Source organism: Patagioenas fasciata, chromosome 8 (assembly GCF_037038585.1).
Source record: "Patagioenas fasciata isolate bPatFas1 chromosome 8, bPatFas1.hap1, whole genome shotgun sequence".
Taxonomy (NCBI): Eukaryota; Metazoa; Chordata; class Aves; order Columbiformes; family Columbidae; genus Patagioenas; species Patagioenas fasciata.
The window spans coordinates 27,195,827-27,219,545 of record NC_092527.1 but is presented as its reverse complement, the minus strand read 5'-3'; the positions used below and the strand labels follow the sequence as shown (position 1 = coordinate 27,219,545).

Genomic DNA, 23,719 nt, shown 5'->3' with positions numbered 1-23,719 from the left:
TTAGAGGGACAAATGCAATAACAAGATACAGGTGAATTCATACCTTGGACCTTTAGTGCATAAACCTGTATTTTACATTTCAGTGAGAATTTACTGAACAAAACTGTTTGTCCTGTTCCCCTTTCTGTTGAGCTGATTATCTTGTGTATTTCTAGCATAGGACTCAGATGTCTTCTTAGCTTAAGAGAGCTAGAAAGGGGTGCTCGTACTGAAGGGACAGAAGAGTGAGTAGCCACAGCCCCTAAGCGCAACATTGAAGAAGATGCATCTCCATGGCATGACTGATGTCAATGTGGAGTTATGGAGAAATAAGAGGCAGAGAGCAAAGCCAACCACTTTGAAACACTGAATTTTCAAGACAAGCTGTGACAAGAATTTCTTTACTAAATTTCACTGATGGGTGCATAAAAAGAAAAAATTCTAGTCCAGAAAGCATATTTTGTGATGGGAAGAAACAAAATCATCACCACACAGAAAAAAGGGTACATTTCACTTTGGAATTTAGTGTAACAGCTCAGTGCATCCTTCCAAACTCCAGGTTTTTGTTGTGTCATATACATTTTATTTCCACATTGTCAGCATTGTCCTTCAAATCTGTCAGTCAGGAGGAGGTCCTGTATCATCAGGATATATCCTCTTTCCCTTTAAGCAAGAAATGCAAATATTTGGAGTTCTTTTTTTGAGAGAGAAAGCAGCATATTATTAAAGAGTTAGTAGAAAATAACATTTCTGTCTCTTGTCCATGTTTGTTTGATTTGTCCATATATCACAAGGAACTTAATTGCTGAAATATAGGGATGCTGCGAAGAAACGTAATTTGACTAAGGTTTGGCATAGCAATGATGTTTTCAGTTCAGTTACCTCCTTGAAACTTCAATAAAATTGTTTTATTGTACTGTTTTTAGTAATCTCTTTCACTTAAGTGGCTCATCATTTGTGTATATATGGCCACATATGGTGTCAAAATTTCACATGTAGGTGCCTTCTCACATGGAATTCATCCCTGCTGTTCATATTCTTGTCGACACTTTGGCATGCTTGTGTAGAATAATTACAGAATACACAGTAGCAGTACTGTGCTGAAATGAGAGAGAGAGAGGTTATAAATCAAATCTCTAGAATTTTTCCAGTTCTTTCTCACAGGTCTCACCTCCTTTTTCTAGCACTTTTTCTTCCCTTTCTCCTACCTCCTACCTTATTCCTTCACTCTCCTCCCAGCTATATTCATATTCACTGCATCCCTAGAGAAATGCTGCAAGCTGCATATGAATTAAGTCCAGACAGCACTAGCCACTGAACTGGCAATGTCTGCCAGCTGATGGTACAAAGTTGTCTCATTCTCTTATTTCTGCTTCCTTTACCTCAAGCAACAACAGCTATGAAGGCTTTATACTCCCTTGTCTAATGTGTCAGACAAATCCCAGAGAAAATTACAGAGTTTTCTGTTGGTGATATTTGCTGCTATCTTCAAGTTTTGTGCTACATGACTAAATATAAACAAAATTCATGGATTTTTTTTTTCTTTACCCATCAATTATTTTGTTTTAAGTTGAGCAAAAATGTACACTGGTTCAAATAAATCATTATAATAGATTTGTGTTAGCTTTATTCAGCAATTCTCTGTATTCCTTAAACATTTATGTGCTTTCCAATTATAGCAATATTTTACTTGTCACTGCAAAATGTCAGGTTATTGCTTCAAAGGTAACCTCATTTTATATAATCAGATGGAAACTTAGCTGATGTAATAAAGCATTGGAGATTGGATAAAATTCCAATTACTGTTTCCATAGTAATGAATAACAATTGCTAATATAAGAGAGATGTTAGTATTTTAGAGGTGTTTGTACTTTATTTTACTTTCAAAGATAAACACACCAGTTTCTTGGAGACAAAATGATAATATTGTTGAGAGTTTGTATTTTCTTTTAAGGGAGGATGCCAAGATCTTTCATTTAATTTTAGGAATTGTATGGCCGAGTTTATAAGTGCCTTAAAATATGTCTGAAAATACTCTGGTTTTAGGCAAATAGCACTGATCCCATTACAAGAAGTCAACCCTGCCTATATGCAACTGAGAGGGAACTACAACAGGATATTCCCGAAAAATGAAAGGAAATAGTAGCAAAAAGCAGCAAAAATGTGATCTCTCATTAGTTTTTAAATTGCATTGTCATGATGAGCTAACAGAGCTTGCAACACAATCTGAGCTTTACATCACTTTAAATTCAGATGTAAAAAGTTCTCGTTAATCAGGTTCTTAGAAAACAAATGTCTTTACAGTCCTAGTTTTATAACATACCATCTGGTATCACAGATAATATCTGTGATAGGTTAAATAGTAGTTCCCATCTGCTTCTTAAAAGTTTTTTACATGCTTAGAAATAACCAGAGAGAAAGAAAAAAACTATGCCCTTACAAATTCAGTTAAAAAAATCTTTTGCCTGAACCCTTATGCAGTAAGATTCGTCTAAATCTTCTGTTTTACTGGTCCATTTACTGCTTTGTTTAACTGTCCACTCTTTTTTTCAGGTCGGCATAGTACTACATTATTCTACACTCTCTACTATGCTGTGGATTGGAGTAACTGCCAGGAATATTTATAAGCAAGTCACAAAGAAACCTCAGCCATGCCAAAATAGTGACCAACCTTCTTATCCAAAGCAACCGCTACTTAGGTATGAAATACCTGTACATTTCAAACAAATTTTCTTTCCATATTCTTTACTTTTTACAGACTAAAAATGGGATCCATAAAGAACTGAGTTACTTGGGTGTTTATAAAAATCTGAATATTTATTGTATACTAATAGTTAACTCTACTCAGGAGATAGAAATATGCATATCTGGTACTGGCTAGGTTCAGATACCTTTATCTGAACAGGAACAATTCACATGTTCCTCTTGGTTTCTTATGGAGGAAAAAAACCTGGCTTGCTTCTGGGTTAGGGTATTATTTAATCATCAGAAACTACGCTATAATGACTCTCCCTTTACTCTTATCTATTCTGCTGTAACTCTTGCCCACACTTGTATTGATTGCCTAGTATCCTGATAGCAACCTTACTCATAACACATCAGAGATCTAATGCTATTACAGGAGCAACTGAAAGTCTGGACTCCCTATCAGCTTCCTAGATGGAGCAGACTAACGTGTCTCTGACAGCATGGCAGGTGTAATGCAGTAAGAATTTTAACCATGTGCCTTGAGATGATGAAACTTCCAGCCAAAATAATCAATCTGCACAGGGAGGAACAGAAAAATAAAGAAAACAAACAAAAACCCCAAAAAAACAAACAACAAAAGAAACACACTTACTGCAAACTAGGTTTCCTGACCAAGGGCGTGAGAAAATAGATTCATTTTTTTGACTTTAGCTATCAAAAATTTAGGTATTAGCCAAAGTTATCCAGTGTCCCTCTATAGATTTTGCAGGGAGGCTGAACCGGAGAGGAACTGCTAGAGAACTTTTCCCAACTGTCTTGGGTGTTGATGTGAGGACAGAATAGATTGTCTTATGGAGGTGCCTCTCCCCACAGAAAATGCAAAGCCTGAATGGTCATTTTAGAGTAAAGACCTTAGTTTTATAGTGAAGGACAAGAAATACAAATTCTACTTTTTATGGCTTTCCTGTGAAAAATCCAGATTAGTGTATTCTTTTAAACAGATTTAGCTTATTTTATTTTAAACACAAAATATTTAAGTAGCATTTGATGGTGGCTGTGTGAGGTTGTCTCAACTTGTTAAAAGTCTATAGGAATATGAATTGTGTTTTACTCACTGTTGAGTGAAATCTTTATTAACGTAATTAGTTTTCTGTTTTTTAAAACATCTTCTTTCTAGAGGTGAAATTGATTTAAGTTAACATAACATATGTATAGCGAAGGGAAGAGCCATATTGAACATTAGCTTTATAAGGTGTAAGCAAGAGGACATATTTTCACTGAGGGTGTCTGACATTGCTAATCCATGATTTACTATACCGTTTTTCACAAATGAGAATTTCACTCATCCAGTTACTAGCTCATGGCAAAATGAATAATTGCCAATTTTCAAATGCTGCGGTGTGGTTATTAAGGTGGATAATTGTTACAGGTTACACAGACCCAGTATAATGTATGTTCTTCAAATTCCAATCGTGTTTGAGTTAGAAAACAATAGACAACCAGGTAACGGAAAAGATTACTCTAGTTAGGATCTTGGTTGTACCAGCCACATTGAGGTTCTCAGGCAGTGAAAATAAACAGTAGGTATTTTAAGTTTAGTAGTAGAAATGATAAACTTTTTAGCTGTAAAAGAACATTAGTGTAATTGTTTAACAGCTAAGTAAAATGATTCAAAGTTATTTTTCTCAGGACACAATGCGTTCTAGAGACACAGGCACTGAAATGTCTAATATGATTTCATAATGGTTAGTACTAAACTCAAAGAAGTAAGGATCAATTTAATTTCATGTAGCAAATGGGCATAGTAGATAGAAAATTCAAAATCACTGTAAGCAAGAAAATGGCAAACTCATAATTAGTAACTGTTGTTCTTTTAGAAAGATAATGATAATTTTAATGGGCATTTTAACTTTTCTGGTTTCAATAAAATTAAAATCAGAATCATTCTGTATCACAATCTTTCCATAAAATCTATTTAGGATGCTTATATTTCAGTGTAGTCATTTATAGGAAATGTTTTAACTAGACAGTCCTCCTGTATCTAGAAGCTGATGCCAGCCCTTTTACATATTGTGCCTCAAGTACGTAAGAGGTAACACTGCAGTTTGTCCAGGTCTGGGATAGTGTAAGGAAGTGGTTTTGTTTCCATTTGACACCAGTAGATATGTAAATTATATAAAGTTTGTTCAAATGGAGATTGAGTTAAGCTTTTTTATATCTCAGGACCATCAGTGCATATAATATGGTCTGCAAGACCGTTTCAAACAGGAGGTCATTTGTCAGTAATCCCTGTCTATAGACCTAATTTGACTTGCATTCAGGTTTAGTTGAACACAAATATATGAATGTGTTTGGAAAGAAATTTACACTTTACTGTTCTCCTTCAGTCTTTTCTGGTAATGGATGTATTAATATATGATACTGTGTTTCCCATTCATATGTGAGTGGTTTTGTATTCTCTGTATTTGCACTTGCTGTAAGAGACATAAGGATACCTTTTGTGAATCAGTAAGTGAGGACTACTGCCAAAAATTAGCTGAAACAGTGGAAATAAATACCAAAATATCTAAAAGGAGACATTACTCATTAGTAGCAAAGAATGGTTGCTTGTCATTATGAGTTGCTTCAGTTTCTCTACCTGCTATTTGCATACTTATTTGCAGATGTAAGACATACAAGGTATACTTGATGTTTTCCTCCTGGATTTCCTTGAGCTTTCCTATTATGTAAAATGGTGGTTCTCTATTAGTTTTCACTGTTCTAGATACGGTGATCAAACTTAAATTCTTTCTGCAGTGCAGTTTTATTGAAAGTTGTTCTCAATGGCAATATGATTTTGAATATTACCTCTTTTTATACATTAATCATATACTGTATGATATATTCTATGATATACATGATGCACTATTGTATATATTATACATTACATATATTATCTGTTAATTATAGAGTTAAAGCTCTCAGCACCTATCACTCTAGTGACTTGAACCAACTAACAATTCTGGCATTTTTCATTAAATGTGCCTGGATGCTAATGAGGTGGATCAAATTAATGCATCATTGAATTTTTTGCATTGCAATACCAAACGCTAGCACTTCAACAGATAATGAAATTACTTCCTGTAAAATATACTCTCTGGTATTCTTAATAGAAATAAATAATTCTATCTGTTCATCCCCTGTGGACGTTTGTTAAACCTAGCAGAGTTTGGTTTCTGACTCATCTGAAGTCAGTTTTTGCCAGCAAAGACAAAGAGGCATGCAAGGTTCAGCTGTTACTTGCAATGTACAAAACTTCGTATCAGCCCAAGCTGAGACACAGTATTAGTTTTTATACCTGATACGTGCATGCATTTTTCATGTGATGCTCTATGCACATACAGATTAGATGAGTGTACAGACCAATCAGAAAATGTTTCTGAAAGATATTCTGTTAAAGTCATTTATTTCCAGAAAGAGAGAAAATAATTAGACTACCATTGTTTTAAAGGCTACCTGATGAATGCTATAAACATTTAAAATAAAAAAATAAATAAATAAGCCGAGAGCTGGGCCAAAACCAGATAATTAATTCACCTTTTATGTCAGGTTTACGTACAAATATGGCACCCAATTTCCTGTATCCTCTTTTATTCAATGAACATTTTGCATAGTAACTATTATGGCAAACTTCAGATTACAGAGTCCAATATCCTGTATCTGTCATGAAAAAACATTAATGTGCATAAATGTGGTTGCAGAATCAACTGCAAAGTGGATAACAGTTGATGTCACTGTCTCTGCTGAGCTTCATCTTGTTTATTGTGTAATGTATTTTGATAAGCTTTTAAAAAGATTATTACTGAAGTTGCAGGGCTTCTAGGAAAAATACTTCCTGCAATGCCTTACAAAATTTGTATATCTAGACATAGCAGCAATTTAGGAATAGAGTGTGTGTCCTCTTTGTACAAAGAGTGTGTGTCCTCTTTGTATTCAAAGTACTAGGCTAAGGGCTATGGCTATTAAAAACAAACAGAGAATTTTGGGAAGATCATCATTCAGTAAAATTAAATCAGTTTTCAGCAGCACACTCAGAGCACCTACACTCGATAACACTGGCTTCAATTCCATTATCTTATTTTTTTCAACTTTAAATAATTTTGGAAGTGAAGAATCATTTGTAGAATGAAAAAGCTGTTTGTGTATTTCATATATTTTGATATGTCTTAACTGTTTTGTAGAAACTGTCCCTTAACTTGCCCACAGACCAGGCCTAGATATAGTGGGTGAGACCTGAAGTGCTTCAGCTGAATGGTAGTATTTGCTAATGGATGTGTATGTGCATATATATAAATGTGTGTGTCTGTCTGCTATTCTATATGAGCTTGTCTATGGTCAAGAATCTGTACATCATCCATACACTTCCAGAGTACTGAGTGATGTTTTGGAAGCAGCAACAACAGGGCTCTTTCTTGTGGGCTATGTTTGTGGTGTAGTGATAACTAACAACTTATACCCTGCTCACTCAGATGTGCCAGATGCACTAGTGCTCCACTTTCATCCTCCCCCTCTCCTGTGATGTGGCAGCAGTGCTTCACTGTCATTCCCTGCCTCATTATTTCTCTCAGCTACCTAAACTTTAATCTGTAGTATCCAGCTAAACAGTAGCTAAGCATCTTTGTGACACTGAATTATGTTAAGTTCTTTCACTGAAAAAAAATGGAGAAACCATGCTAAACTCTCAAATACAGGGAAACCTCCTTCAGTTTGTGTCAACCAGTTCTGTGATGAGCCTCCTGCCTCACAGTGAAGAGATTTTACAAACTAACATGATGTCATGACCTCTGTGGTATCTGCTTAGTGCTTTGCTCACGGTATTAACCTTGCTTGGCCCAGGATGAACATTTAGATGCTTGATCTGAATTCTGACAAGCTGGAAACCAGCTCATGCGCAGGAATGGCTCCACTGCCATATATTGCTGCATTTGCGAACTGCAGCTCCCAAGAGAGCCTGGCTGGAAGTGTTGTGACATCCATCACAAATCGAGTCCAAGGTGATGGACTCAATGATCCTTGTGGACCCCTTCCAACTCAGGACATTCTATGATTGTATGATGATGTGGCAATTTTTACTGAGTAAGTTATCAGTAAAGCAGGCCATTTCCTGAATTTGAGTTGCACACAGTATTCATGATGTCATTGAATATTGGCACATTATGGTTTTGAAACCATAATGGTACTAAATACAAGCCAGCTATAAAGACTTCTTCTATTTAGCTTTTTTAAAGAAATATTACGTCCTTTACCAGAGAAAAACTCTAGAATAAAAAGAACTAGCAGTTTCTAATATTCCTGAAGTTGAAAGGGTCTTCAGACAATGATCTTTATTACTCTTAGGGTCTGGAAAAATTCCACAATCAGTCATAACAAGCATGCTATAATTTATCGCAGCATAATAGCAGTGTAACGGGGATCAAAATTTGACAATGATAACAAGTTATCTATTAAATGTCAAGTTTGCCAAATACGTCATGTCATTTTTTTGGCCACATTCTTTTCTGGATCTTGAGTGCGAATCATATGAAGCGACTTAATTTACATTCTGACAGACACAGACATTACTCGTCCCCTTGACACCAGCAGCTCTGAAATGCAGTTAAGTTCTAGTGCATTTTTCATCAGCACTGGCTCTCATGAATTCATGTCTTCCAGTATCAAGCAGTGATGGAGAGAGAGTGAGAGAAAGAGGTCAGATGAAAAGCATCAGTTACAGTCCATTGTTTTCTTCTTTATGGTATGCCCTTAAATTGTAATTCCTCTAATCTTGATCCATGGAAGTCCATTTTTATTCCCTCAGTGAAGATACTTAAAGTTCTCTGTAAAGTTTAAATTCAGGCCTAATTATCCCAAGGGATTATCTGCCTTTTCCTTAACAACTCTCTATAGTTTGTATATGTTGAAATAAATGGGAAATGCCATAGGGTAGAGTTCCCGGAAGCCCTGAGGAGATCTCTGTAGTTCACTCTTTACTACTAGAATAGACACAATTCTGTTATTGGAGAGCAAGCGAAAATTATATCTTCCCATAAGTAAGGTTTTCACTGGTTGGATGAAGCATGGTACAGTAAACCAACAGTCTCACTGAAAGCCTGTACCATGCTCATGGAAGTTGGCTGTAATTTAAATACTCAATTGCATCCTTTGCTTAGAGGACAGAATATTTTGATGGGGGCAGGATCAGTCATCAGGAAGATTAACTAATATCTCCGATATTATCATCAACTCTTCTTATTTTAGTTATTGGAAGCTAAGACTAGAAAATTGTCTTTTCCAACGTATATTTTTAGATCATTTTCTAATTGTGCTGTATTTAGTTGGATTCATTATTGAACAATGGAAGTTTTTGCAATCCTCATGTATGTGCAACAGTGCTTATAGCCTCAATACCATAAGTTCCTAAAAAGAACATGATGTGTAACAGTTGCTTTCATTTATTTTATCTGCAAATCGCTATTCCCATGTTTCTTCTTTCAATACTTATCATATTTCCCAGGAAGGAGAAAGGCTGTGTTGTTGAAATATCATTTAAATTTTTTTTTCATTTGATAAAAATTGAATGTAAGAGAAGCCATGGTTTCCTTCCAGTTATTGCTTTAGTTTTACTCACCAAAATAAGGCTTATACTCAACATCAATATAAACTAGTATATTATTATATTGGATAGTAAAATAATCTAATGGTAAGAGTTATTTTAAAATTTTAGTATGGCTTAGTTATAGAGCTAATCTTTTCAACAATGCCGTATTCTGAAGTCAGTTTTAATAACTCTGACATTCGAAGATGACACAGGTAATAATAGCACAGTACCACCAGAAATGCTGATCTTATTTGTCGGATTGTACTGTGTCCTAATAGCCTACCAGTTTAGGCAAGTTCACACACACACCTCCCCCCCCAAAAAAAAAAAAAAAAATAGAAATTGTAAAGCTGAGACCTTAGCCAGAATGACAAGATTCTGCCACCTGGGGTATAAAAGCTGTTGATGTTATATGCTATTTAATATGATCACTCTTAAAAAGGCTGATGTATGGTCAGATGGAGTCATGGATCAAAGCCAGAGCCATTTTATTGCTAGCTAGCAATGTCACTGAAAGATCTGCAGTGGAAAAGGCTATAAAATGGTGACAAGGGAAACATTTTCATTATTTCTTCTTATTCAATTTCAGCCTGAAGCTAAATGCATTTCCATTATACAGGGAAAAATTATCTTAGGTCAAAGAAAATGTTTAATTCAGCTTTGAATTAATTGCTGCATACAATAACATTTTCAGTAAAAACGAAATATTAAAATATTAAGGAGATTCACAGAAGCAATATTTTGTCAGTGGTACCCTGAGTAATTTGTTGCACTTTGCATACACCGTGTAAATATTCATTGCAGACAGCATGGGATTGCCAGTGTATGGTGTCATAGTGTGGAGGTACTTTCCTGCTTACTCTGAATCAAATGAGGGAAGCGATTAGAACTTGGCTTTTCCACCTTAAAGGTGAGTGACTGAATTATTGTGTTCATTCAGACCAAAATAGTAACAAAGCCACCTGATTTAGTTTTAGTTTCACTTCATCTGGCTTGTGTATTAAGCCTTCAATTGAAAGTGTTTCAAAAGTTTTTTCTCATTTTCTAGTTGGCAAAACGGTTGTTCAAATCTGATCTTAATTCACTATTAAATGCTTTAAGTGAATGATGCCTGGAACAGAGATTCCTCTTTGATTTAATTTTACTTCTACTTTTACTACTACTATTCTACTACACTCATAGTAGAATAGGGATTTTGTTACTGCCATAATTTCATTAGCTAAGGTACAAGTGAGATACACAAGATGTTGACACTTTCCAGAGTAGAATTTCAATAATACCAAATCTTTAAGAGATGTTGAGGCAGAAGGTGAAGTTTTATCTTCAATGTTTAAAGAACTACTTAGTATAGATGAAAATAAATGGTTTACAGTCATTGCAAAATAAAAGTATGTTAACTTATTTCTTATAAACAAGCTATTAAACAGCATAGCAAGTCGCATATCAACACTTCCAACTGAAACTCTCCGCAGTTGTAAAGCTATTGACAAACAAAGCTAAAAAAGAAAACAACAACATCTGAGTGATACTTGGCCATTTAATGAGGGAATTGTGGTCTTGGGACTCAGAAATTTTAGCAACATGAGTTATGGTGTTTGCAAGCTTGCAAAGTTGTGAACTTCAGGGAGTCTTAGAATGATTCCTAGGGTATTTTCAGATTTGAAAGGCTGTAACTGCAACATGCTGATCTACAAAACTGTATTAGGTTGAATTTTCAGCTGCTTTTATCATGAGTTCACATCTAGGTATTTCCTGGAAATTCAGAATTCTTGTCTCACTATTCCTTGCCTCAACACTTCCTAGAATTTGAGCTAGTCATATACATAATTGTAGAGGATAAGTTAGAGGGTAGGGTATGCTTGATAAAATGCTCCATGCTTTGATACGCTGCTCCAGGCAAAATGTAAAATGCTGATTGGAAATTCTGCAAGTTCCAAAAATCCTTGAAGATAATATATTCAAACTCCAATGGGGGCTTCGTAGAAAACTTTATCAGATCTGAAAGAGCTAAATATTTTCTCAGATGATTCTCTGTTGTCATATAGATTAAATTTGATTATGCAAAAAGCTGTAAAGATAAATGCATAAGATAATTTCAAATGTGCCTATTGCCATAGTGTTGACAAAGAACTAAGCATTCCCATCTGCCTGAAATAATATTCACCACAGTTACAGAAAAAGCTACCTGACTTTTAATTGTGGATGATTGTACTCATTTATTATTAAGAAAAAATTTAAAGGAATCATTTGTTTTATTTAAATAAAGCCAGAGTCACATTAGATGCAGATATTTTCTTCTGAAAATTGTTACGTGAAAAAAGATGGAGCTTAAAGCTTGTTACAGGTCACCTTTCGTTTAAGTGGATGTCAGTATACATCCAGCTTAACTGTAATGAAAACAGCAATGTTGCAAGAGCAAGAAAACATAAGACGTGAAGAATTGTGGAGTATATTCTGCAGACTGATGAACTGTAATGTCACAGAAACTAGAACACTGCAAGCAACCAACTAGTAGAATATAGAATTATTCAATAGTTTATAATAGCTGCAGTACCATATAACCACTAAGCTTTTAAACTATAGTATGGCATAGGTCTTATTAGAGTATTGTGTTTACCAGTACATTGCCACTATTCCGTGAAGTAATTTTGGCTTAAAGATACTATTAGATTCCAAGAGCAAATTATAACAATAAAAAGTACCTGGATTATCTTAAAATAAACTAGGAATAAAAGCCAAATATAAGTTTTTATGCACATATGTTTTTAGCAATGACAGTTTTAAATGCATGATTTCAGAATTTCAGAATATTTTGCTTTGTTAATGAATGGAAAAGTTCAAGGAAATAAAAATACATTCCTTGGGCAAACAAGACTGGTGAAATCTGCAGATACGCATATTAAATTAAATATGCTGCACCATATTTAACTGTAACTGTTGTAAATTCAGCTTCAGACCTGACTCATTCCATGCATACTTTTTGCCAAATGCATGTGATAATCTCTGGTTTATGCTTGTTTGGAAGGAGGTCTTAAAAGTTTGGGAGGAAACATTGCATTAGATTAATTCACTTGTTTTTGAGTTGGGAAACCATAGAAAAATACACGTATACTTCCATTGATCTCCTTGACCTTGTATGTCCTAAATAGTTGAAGCCCATTACTGGAAATGGGAATGACTCTCTTCGACTTAATCTTAATTAAAAACGCCAAATAAGACATTAAAGAGAAAATCACACTTACAATGTTAAAGTAGGAATGTTTAAAGTTAGCATCCTCCTGAGGTATGACTGAGTATTTTTAATTTGATTTTCAAAATGTTACAGTAGTTTAGAACTTTGAGCAGGTTTTGGTTCAATTTTAGTTTTGCTTCAACTAAGCTAAGGCTGTAAGTAGTGAAATAATCTTCAGGAGTACAGTGCATGAACTGTTGTGTTAAAGGCAGCTCAGTGTTCAAAGCTGCATCTCATACATCAGTGCCTCACAGTTTTGCCTTTTGCTTTTCTCATCACTTCTGTGTTTAACATAAACAGAAAAAATGAATCGCAGCACCTAGGTTAATACAGACCGAGAAAGTTCTCCTATGTAACTTTTATAATTTTAATATTCTGAATATAGAATAAGGTACCTACTGAGAATCACTTCCAGAGTAGATACAGCCCTCCTACATTAAATTGAAAGCCAGACAATGACTGTTGGGGTTAGAGTAACATTTTCTGGATCAATTAGTTCAAAATTAACTAGTGTGGAGTTCTTTACAGTAGTTCATTAATGATAGTAGAGGGAAGGCAGATCTTCACTATAGAACAGGTTTTGTACATACATATTTTCTCTGCTGTTACTACTGCACACTTTATATTTTTCCATGGAAAAATTACACTTCTAGTACAGCCAGGGTATTCAGAATTTGCATTTTGAATTTCCTGGCTATTGATCTGATTTTTCAACCTTTGTTTTGCACTGTTACAAAGTTCTGTGAATATATGTTGTGTCTTACAGAGGCAGTTGAACAATTGCCTGTGCAGAACAGCATGCATTGTAAATGAGTGAAAGTCAGTGGAATGACTGAAGGTATAGAAACTGAGAAGCAGAGGAGTTCAATAGCTACATCAGGAGATGAAATTTTGACTCAAGATAAAATAGGGGTTCAGTGTGAAAATGAAACAAAAATAATGTCCAAAGAAAGCTTTAAAGAAAACTAAGCAAGGGATGGGTCTTGAAACAAAGCACAGACCAATGTATAGACCCTGGGAGAATTATAGAAAGTCTCAAAGAGATCAATAAGACTCTAGCAAAGGAAAGGAGAAGTCATGAGGACATCTGAGATGGTGATAATAAATGAAATGCAAAGAGTAAAATCCTGGCCTGCAGTAAAGTAAGAGACAAGCAAACTCAAGTTAAGTAAAAAGTTTGTCATGTATTTTAAAAGCCCATAGCTATGCTTATTTATCTTACAGACTTTCTGTTCAAACCCTATTCCTGATTTGTCTTAATGGGATGGTAAATCACCTCCCTGTTGGTGAGATATGACCCCTTAGAGATACTGCAGCTGAAAAGGTGGGAAAGAAAAAAGAGAGTATCTGTGCAGTACCATCAGAAAAAGTCATGATATTTCATATTCTATTTAGAGCTTGACTTTCTGGACTTGTGATTTTGTTCAAAACCCTCATTCTAAACATTTTAAAGAATGCTTCTAACTCCTTATTTGCAATGAGAGTTGTAAACTTGAATAAAGGAATACATGAGCTCAAATAACTTGAAAGTTGTGAACCCTCACTGCTAGTTGTGAGTGTGAACAACACTGATAAGAGACTTAAAATGTATTATTAACAAAATTATCTGAAATTATTGAGGACAGGACAATTAATAATAAGCTTAAGTTGCAGTAAGGGGTAAACAGGTGGATATTAGAAGAAGATTTTAAACTATGAGAATAATTGACAATTAAAACAGGTTACCTGGGAGCCTGTGGAAATTCTGTCACAAGCAATTTGTTAATATATGTTAGATAAAGTCAAGCATGTCATGATAGATGTTTAATGTGATCCTGCATCAGAGCTTTTCAGTGGACTAGATGACCTCTTGATGTTGATTCCTGACCTACAATTCTGTTATTCTTAAAACAAGCATTTTTTCCTAACAGTATTCTCATTTTTCAAACCTCTATTTACTGCTGAATTCCTACAGCCTTGTTGGTCTCATAAGAAGCTCTTGTGTTTTATTATGCAAGCAAATTCTGACAGAAGAGACTTTGAAACTAATGTGTTCCAAATATGCCTTCAGTGTTTGGAAATGTTATGAGTCTTGTAGAAACTGGCTGCTGATCCTCCAGGTATTTTTATTCAGGTACCATGTTACTATATAAAACATAACAAAAAATTAGGCCAGCTTCTGCTCTGAAATGTACTCACACACACACAATGGGTTTTCAGTGAAACACTGGGAATTACACATATTTAATCACAGGAAGATTTTGATTAATAGATGGAAATTGTTGTTTATTCCTACTTACAAATAAAATTGGTAAATGCCCAAGAATTTTAACAACACGTATTATAACATAAAGTAAGTATATAATATTTAATATACCTTGGCAAAATAGAATGTCCAGGTTCAATTTTATGCATATATTGAGTACTCAGGAAAAGGGGTGATGCCATTATTATTCGATAACACTTGGTACTCAGATAATCATTAAAGATTTTAACAGTTTATCTGAAAGTCACTGTTGGCTTAGATTTTCTGTGAAAGAAAACCTGAGCCCATGAGACACCCGACTTATTTATCTTTTGATTGTGACAGGTACCTAGTTATTATTTTATCTATTTATTAGGAAGTAGGAGAACTATGATTACTGAGGATCATTTGTGTTTGCTTTTCAATATTTATAAGCAATTCCAAGAAATTGGACATTTCAGAGATTTACCTTCAAATATTCTATATGATTTTTGAGGAAAATGTATGAAATGTAAGTAGTTACTTCTTCCAACATGCCTTGACTGGTAGCTATGCTTATTACAAGTAATCATGTCAGTAGATATAGGTAATTCACCAAGAACATTATCCACAAATTTATGCCTCTAAATGTCTGAGCAAAGCACAATTTCTTCAGATATATTTATTGCTTTAGTTTATCTCCCAGTCTTACTTTTGCAATAATTTGTTTTATAGGTTGATTAGGGAGGGTCCCTGAATTTGTGGTATTTTCTAATTAAGTGAGTCATGAGTGGTCAGACATAGGATCTTGCTGCTGCTTCTTATTAGATGAGTTTACAGACATCTCCAAAAAAAGCTACCTATACAGGAACAGTTTATTTCCAAGACATATTTTCCAAGACATATGCGTACCACTTCGGAATTTGATTTCTGGAATAACTGATGTCAGTAAAACTCGTTCTCATTAATCAAAAAGATAAGGAACAGGAATCATGGGGAAATTACTCCCACTGTTATTTTCAGAATAACTATTCCATGCTGACCATAATGTATATGTAAGGCATTTTGAACTGTTTAATATGGCATGTCATAATCTTGTTATTGTCTCATATAAGGATGACATTAAACTTCTCTACTCATATAGACACAGTCTTCCATTTGTGATATTGAAGAAGCATCCAGTTAGCCATATTCCTTCTTTGTACATTTGAGAGTGTTTTCCATCTAGAAAGAACACTTCTTTCTGAGGTTCATTGCCAAATCTGATAACAATTGTACCTAGCAAATCTAGGTAGCCTTTTGATCAGGAATGCTGAGCAACGAGATGCTTTTACAGTTTTATAAAGATGGCAAGGACCGCTGTTCATTCCTTTTCAGATCTCCTTTTCCACATTACTTCCGCAGCAGCATTCTGGAAATGACAAGCCATTTTTAGCTTTTAATTAATATTTCTCTGTTATTATTTATAAAGATAACTCTTCTCTATGTCTCCTTGTCTTTCGAAGTTTCATGATCACTTCTGGCTGTGTGCTCCAAGAAACTCTGTGGTTTTTTTAGAAACTTACCTTTTGACCTTTTTATATATGATGGAAAAGCTTTGTTTTTGCTTCTGGTTACAATCTGAGATACGGATCACCAAAAATAGATTTCTGTGTATGTCAGTTTTTAAACAACAGGAAAAAGCAAATGTTCATGCCATCACCGTATATATAATATTTCCCATAGCTCAACTTAGTAAGACTAAAACCGACAACAGCAAAAAGCCTCGACATTAAAGTTAATAATCAGGGCTGACACTCATGAGCTCATGCAATTGTACCTTTGTTTCCTACTTTTCAATAGGGTGAATTAAGGACAAATGTCAATCTGAATTTTTACCAATAAATCTAAATCTACGTGCTTTTATGGAGTCAAATCATTAATTGAATACAGTTTTCTATGATTTATAGGAGCATTATCCATAATAATTCTTTCATGTATAGCATTAAAAGAGAATGTGTTTTGCTGACTCTAGATTAGCAGATTGAATTACATCCTATAGAATATGAAGGAGAAAGTGTTTCAGAAAGAAGCCGAAAGTCTAGAACCATGAGGGAAATTTACTTCCATCATGCTTTACTGCTTCACTGCTGCATATTACATTTAATAACACCTACTTGGTAAGATTTCAAGTTCTTGGCTACCTAGATATCTGTCAAGATGATAAATTGGAAGTTGTACAACTGGATAACATTGCATAAATCCTAATACAATATTTTCTCCATGAGAAAAAATAAAAACAAATAAAAGGAAGCTTTTTGCAAATTCTAAGGATGAAACTTTGCTAAGATTATTTAGAATATTTCATCTTCATAGTTTGGGTTTTCTACCTGAGCTATATTTTGGAGCTTCCCATGTTAAATTTCTGGTGTATAAATTTTCGATAACTCTAGTTCTAGTGGAGTGTGAGTTAATTCTTGAGGCAGGTACTCTATTCTAATCTGCTGATCTGTATAAGTACCAAGATATTTTTTCTCAGCAAGTACTTGTGAACAAAGACAATATTAGGGTAGAAATTAAAAAAAAAAAAAATTAAAAGCTCATTATTAACTTATACAGACACCTTACACAGAATACTTTTTTTAGATTTCTCATTGTGCAGTCTTAGTAGATAAAGCAAAAATGCAGTGCCTTCAGAATCGATATGTCAGGTCATCTAGGGTGTATTTTAGGATGTTAATATCTGTGCCTTAAAATGACTTAATCGAAAAGTGTTTCTGTATGGTTTTCTTTGTGATTGAAAGTAGTATTCTGTGTGAATGAAAATCACGTCTTTGATTTTTGAGGTACTAATTTTTCGTAACTTTCAGAGATGCCCCCTCCTTAACTCATGACCTGTGGCAAACCCTAAAAATATTAGAATTATTGACAAAAAATTGAAATATTTTAAAATGGGAACAAAAATAAAGCTGTGCACTGAATATGGACTTTAGAGGCATTCAAAACCTGCTTGTATGCTTTTCACATCAGAAACAATTCCTTTCAGGAAACTGTTTAATCTTTTCTCTGAAAATGTGGGTTTGATTTGTCTATGACAAAAGCTTGGTAGCTGGAAAGATTCAACAGAAACGGTTTTGTGGTTTCTATGGATCTTCTGTGTAAATGCTTTTCGATTTTAAATGGCCCTCTGGGCTTGTGACTGAATACTTCTCGTAGACCAAGATGATTTAATAATCAAAATGATATTTTTATTTAGTGTGTGGTTTCTTCATGTCTTAAACAAGGCTGTTTATTCTCTCACTTTGCCTGAGGTTACATCTTGCTCTAGCTGTGTGATTTGATTTTAGATAGATGCAGTTGAAAATAAACCAAATTACCTAAACAGATGGAAGGTAGAAGTAAATTGTGATTAGCATATAATTGTAAAGCCAGAGGAGCAGAAGCCTGAGACACTAACTCTGTTTAATTTTGGTGATGTAGCACCTAATCCTTAAAAATATTTTAAAGATGAGGAGTTTATTACCTCATTGGTAAAATCCTCAGAAACAGTAAGAATACTTTAATACTTTTAAGTTTTAATATTTAAAAGCCAGTAGACCTACCTTCATACATTATCTGAACATGGATAGGATAAATATGCCTTGAGTATTGTGGGTGGTTAGAAGTTAAGAATATCCATAGGATATGCTGAACATCTGTAGGCAAAGAGATGAAATTTACCATGGTTCTGTAAACATCACAACAAAGCACTTTATAATGACATATGAATACATTAAATATGAATCTTTTGAACATTAAAAATATGTCTGTTACACGGTGTCCAGAACATGTGTAATTTTAAAGTATCTCTGATAGTACTCTGTGTAGCAGTAACCACCCAATCACTGTTATGTGATAGAAACTACAATAGCTGTTGCATTCAGCAGTTTTGCAGACAATTATGTGTGAAGCTGTAATTTTCATTTTCGTTGAAGTAAGGTAAATGTTTTTTGCAGAAAGGGCTGATTTCATGGAGCAACATTAACATTCCTCAAAATGTAATTTTAATGGTCTGTATCAATCAAACAGGCTTTATAAGGTGCTTGAAAAGTTTCAGGGCCAGCAGAAGAGATAAAAATGCTTTTTAGCTTGTTGGAGCTGTGGTTTCTTGCTGATGTTTTCTCTCTGTAAGTAGTAATGCCAACATTCATCATTTAAGAATTAGTAAACTAAAGTAAAAACTGTGGTATCAGTGTAAAAAAAAAAAAGTGCTCAATGAAAATAATGAATATAAGATTCCTGTTTGTCTGGTAGTTTTTGAACCGTCACAGTTCATATTTTTCACCTTTCACCTATAATTATCTGTAATGGAAAAATGGGCATTTATTCTTGTTTATATTGTGATCTTAAAGGAACAGCTTTTTTAAAAGTATGTGACTCTCATTGAGACTTTCCTAGTTTAATAACTGGTTAGTCAACCTGAGATGGATAGAGATCAAGCTTCTGTAAGTTTCACATGACTAGATGGGCAGGTGAATGATGAAGATAAATATCTCAAAATAAGAGAAGGCTGAAATGATAGAGAGATGGTATAACTATGGGAAATATCTCAAGAGGACCTTGTACCTTTTTAGACACCAAAGACAATAGTAAGAAAAATCTGTAGGAAATCAGATTGCTGGTTTTTTCAGAAGAGAAAGCTGAGGCCCTCTAGAACCAGGGCTTAATATTGTATCACAAGATATTAATACAAGACTTGCAAACCACATGTGAATTTAAAATGTAGTTTTTGTGGAAATTCACGTCTCTGAAGTATTTCTTGTAATTTTTCTTCTAAATAATTTCAGCTCCCTCTCACACTGTGGGCCAAATGTCTTGCCCTTCAAATAAGATAATCGATTTATATAAGAGAAAAAGGAAAAGATTATATGAATTTAGGAGAAGACAACTAATGTGTCCTCCTGGAGATATTTCCCAGAAGTTTCTGTATTCGCTTTTCATTGTCTGTTTGCACACATCTGTCTTGTATGCTCAGCTGAGCAAATCTAAGAATAAGCCACCTGAGTCTACCAGTGAAGTCCCTGTCTTAATGACATCAATTGCTTGGTCATTAATATCTTCTGAATCATTCTGTGCATGTACAAGGAAAGACCTTGACAGAAAAGAATTTTAAGAGTATTATTCTCTAGAACATGGACAGTTTCACACATTACCTGCAAAATTCATGCAGCTGAAATTATTCAGCTCTAACTTGGCAATATAGCTCAAAATAAATTAAAAAATTTAAAAATAAAATAAAAAAAAAAAGGTCATGAAATATCTCTTTCTAATATAACAAATAGATTTTATACCTAAAACAAAAATATAGCAAGTAGTGAATAAATAACCTCTCATTAAATTCTTCAAAGGTGTTCATCGTCTGAAAGCTGAAAATGCTGTATTTTCATGTGATGTAAAAAATTAAAAGACAATGACTTGACTGGTCCATTTGAAATTTTAAAAAATTACTGCAGAAGAAAAACCATCCTTCTTGACAAAATAATGTTGCCTACAGATAAAGTAACTGTCAAGTTCAACAATACATGAAACACAGGGGGATTCTGGGAGTTGTTTTGGTGACTGCCATAATAAAATATGGAATTGACATAAATTCCTTTTAAAAAATATGTTTTCAAAATTTAGTCATAGGATAACATAGACCAGAACCCCCTGTGACTTTCACAGTTGATCGAAATTAAATGTATTTCCTCCTGCTAGTCATTTCATTTGATTCCTTTGGCAGACATAATGAAATATTACATCAAGTAAAACCAAAGAAATCCATATTTTCTATTTAAAATTTAAGGTGATTCTACTGACAGTCATAAAACATTGATACTTATATAACATGAATCGAGTATTAAATATGTGACAATATAAGGGTACAGTACTTACCACTATCTTTGCATGCTTTAATTTTCATTTCACTTTCTTATTATATAAAATGGCATTGTCATATATAGTCTGTTACTGGAATTTCTCGTCTTGATGAGGGTTTATAGGTTAATGGTTCTTTTCTCCCTTTTGAAAAGCAGAAGGACATCTTGATGGTAATTGACTTTCCAAAGGTGTACTGCGATGCTTGGTGAAGCAGTTGTGTTTGATTCAGTAGGCTGGAACGGCAAAATAATTTCAGCTAACAGCTCTATGCCATAGTCAAATGCCTGGAAAAATGAGGTAGCAATGAATTGCTCAGAACAAGAGTATCAGCCATTTTACTACTAGAAATTAAGTGTGGAAACAGAATTGAAAGGCCTGTTGTGTTCCCTGGGAATTAAATGATTGGGCAAATAGAATATACTGAAAGCATGAGCATTATTTTCTGCCTATTATTTTTATCCAAGCATTAATATAAAGTTTTCTCTCTCTGAGCTCCATGCTCTTATTAAGCCTGGACACATTCCTGTGCGACCTCACCTAGGTGTTCCTGCTCCAGCTGGGGGATTAGACTAGATGATCTTTCGAGGTCCCTTCCAATCCCAAACATACTGTGATACTGTGATTTAAAAATATAGATTCTTTAAGAAATATATTTTCATTCTCATCAACATACTGCTTAATATTTTACTTGCTTCTTTCCTTCAAAAGTAAATTCAGCATGAGTACCTCCATGCCCTGACTTAGGTTATTTATTCATTAAGCCTGAGCAAGAGTAGAAGTCAATAAGTCAATAGAGCCAATCTGCAGCATGGAATACACTGTAAGAATCATCTCTTTTTGATTTCCAACAGCCACCAAAGAATTCTCCAATAAAATAAAAATAAATAAAAAAAAGGTCTTGCTATGTAAATTAAACTCCCTTCTCTTTCTTCTGAATTTTCTCTAAACACTTTTTTTTGAGTTCCTGACTACTTTTTTTTTTTTCCTTGACATATGCATTTTTGTTTCTCTGTCCTCTTTGCTGACTCAGATTGTCTTACAGGGTTGTGGTAAAGCAAACTGCAACTCTACTGCCAGACTGTAAATTCCTTTTCCTCTGCAAAATCCCGAAGTAGACATGATGACTACACTAGCCTCGAAGGGTGTTAACCAAGGAAGTTGAACAGAAATAGCTTCAGCACATCCTCTTGGCTTCCTCCACTAGCAGGGCCTAAACTCTCACAGTACCTACTCAGCAGTGCATGAGACATCATCCGACACAGCAGAAAGGAACAGAAGCTCAATTTGACTATGTGGTGCAGTGGGCTCCCATGAAAGGGGCAAGGGTCTTTGAAGCCATTTGGTAGGTGAGTTTTCATATCTTCTGACAGTGAAAAGCATTCACTTTATTGCCCATGTTTCCATATTATGAGTCTCTAAGGGCAGATCCAGCGAAGTATTTAAACTCCTATCTCATGGTCAATTTTAGTAAAAAAATCAGAGCCTGGTTTTGTCATATGGAAGCCTGGACATCTTAAGTTGAGCAAACAAATCTGCAGAGGCTTTTCTTAATTATTTTTTCGTTCATCTCTCTGTGCTTCAGTCTGTGCCTCTAAATAAAGAAGATTATACATATTCTCGCAAGGACATGAAGTTTAATTAATTAATGATTGTGAAGCTCTTAATTTGCAATATGATCTAGAAAGAGGGGATATATATAAAAATATTGATAACTGCCTGTCCAGTGGTCTTTGTTCCTTCCATTCTGAATGAGTGAAATGTCTTATAGAAAAAAAATGGACCACGAACAGGCAGTTAAAAGTAATAATATTGCCACATAAAGGTGCTAATTAGAGTTTTCCCCACAACATTTAATTCTGCTGTTATTTACCTTCTAGAGTTTGACTTGCACTATTGAAGTTTATTTTAGCATTATCAGTAGATTGTTTTCCTTTTTTTTTTTTTCCCCAGTGTATTCTCCATGCTTATATTCTGCTTTCCAGACAGGAAAAAGCACTTAAGAAATATAGGCTATTTCTCTTCAGTAAGAAGCAAAACTAACATGGTATTTCTAAATGTTTGTAAGCCCAGACTATCTGTGAATAAGATTCAAAATGACAGGGTTTTTTTTCTTAAATGAAAAGGATATTTTCAAAATCCTGTAATTTCTACAGCGTTTTTTTTAAATTATTATTATTTTATCAAAATTCCTAGGGAAAAAAGGACTAGGAAATGATGTGATGCATGAAAAATTCAGGAAGAATAATTTGAAAATCAGGCTCATAAATCCAGCTTTCTACAGAGCAGCTACTTATCTGTCTTCCTGCCTGCTGGGTACTTGATCTGTGGCATCTGGTTAGCTGAGAAGTTAATGACCATTTTCTATATGGATTATTTTCACAAACATGTTAAAATCAAACCCCAGCTCAAGGAAAAATACGGGGGGAAGTCATCTTGTTGTGTCTCCTCTTTTATTTTCATGTTTATTTTGCAAGTGGCTAATAGATAGACATCTCTTCCTATAAGAACTGTGTCCTAGAAGTAAGTAAAGCTAAACAGATAAACGGTTTTTTATACTGGGGTGAAACAAAATGTGTTAATGTTTCACTGGCACCTTTATATATCTAACGCATACCTTTCTAGAGTTGTGCATGCAGAGAAGAATACTTTTTCATATGCATACATTTTAATCAAGTAATGTCTGTAATAAAGACTATTTGAATCTATTAAATCACTTCCTTATACACTGCCATTCTGCCAGCCTCTGCAGAAAAAAAAAAATTAAAATAAATCTTGCATTACACCACAAAGCCAAGGTCTGGTCCTTTTTGGAAGAATTCATTCCAGAGTCAAGATTCTTAATCTGGAACCAATCTTGGGCTAAAGAATAGCCAGACACTCAAGGAAGAAATTCATCACCGGGTAGAAGTCTCCTTTTACTTGCTGACTTACTGAGTAATATTTATGGAAATAAACTTAGAAGAAAATACTCTGTGTTAAGTTAGCAAAATGGATGCTGCCTGCAGGCTATTGCAGTCATTCCCACTGACATTATCCTGTTTCTATCAGATTGGCTATGTAGCTCCCAGTATTTTGTGGTAGGGTTTGCCTTAGAAGAGGAGTTCTTGCTGAAAGGAAGCTGAAA

At 34.4% G+C, this 23,719-nt stretch overlaps 1 protein-coding gene across 3 annotated transcripts in view; it reads left to right on the top strand.

Moving 5' to 3' along the window:
- LOC136104483 (adhesion G protein-coupled receptor A3-like) overlaps positions 1-23,719 on the top strand; it is a 274,176-nt gene that overhangs the window by 238,449 nt on the left and 12,008 nt on the right. For all 3 annotated transcript variants that reach the window (XM_065843492.2, XM_071812031.1, XM_071812032.1), the window contains one exon: positions 2,533-2,678. In XM_065843492.2, the coding sequence (XP_065699564.1) occupies positions 2,533-2,678 (146 nt within the window). The remainder of the gene's footprint in view (positions 1-2,532; positions 2,679-23,719) is intronic.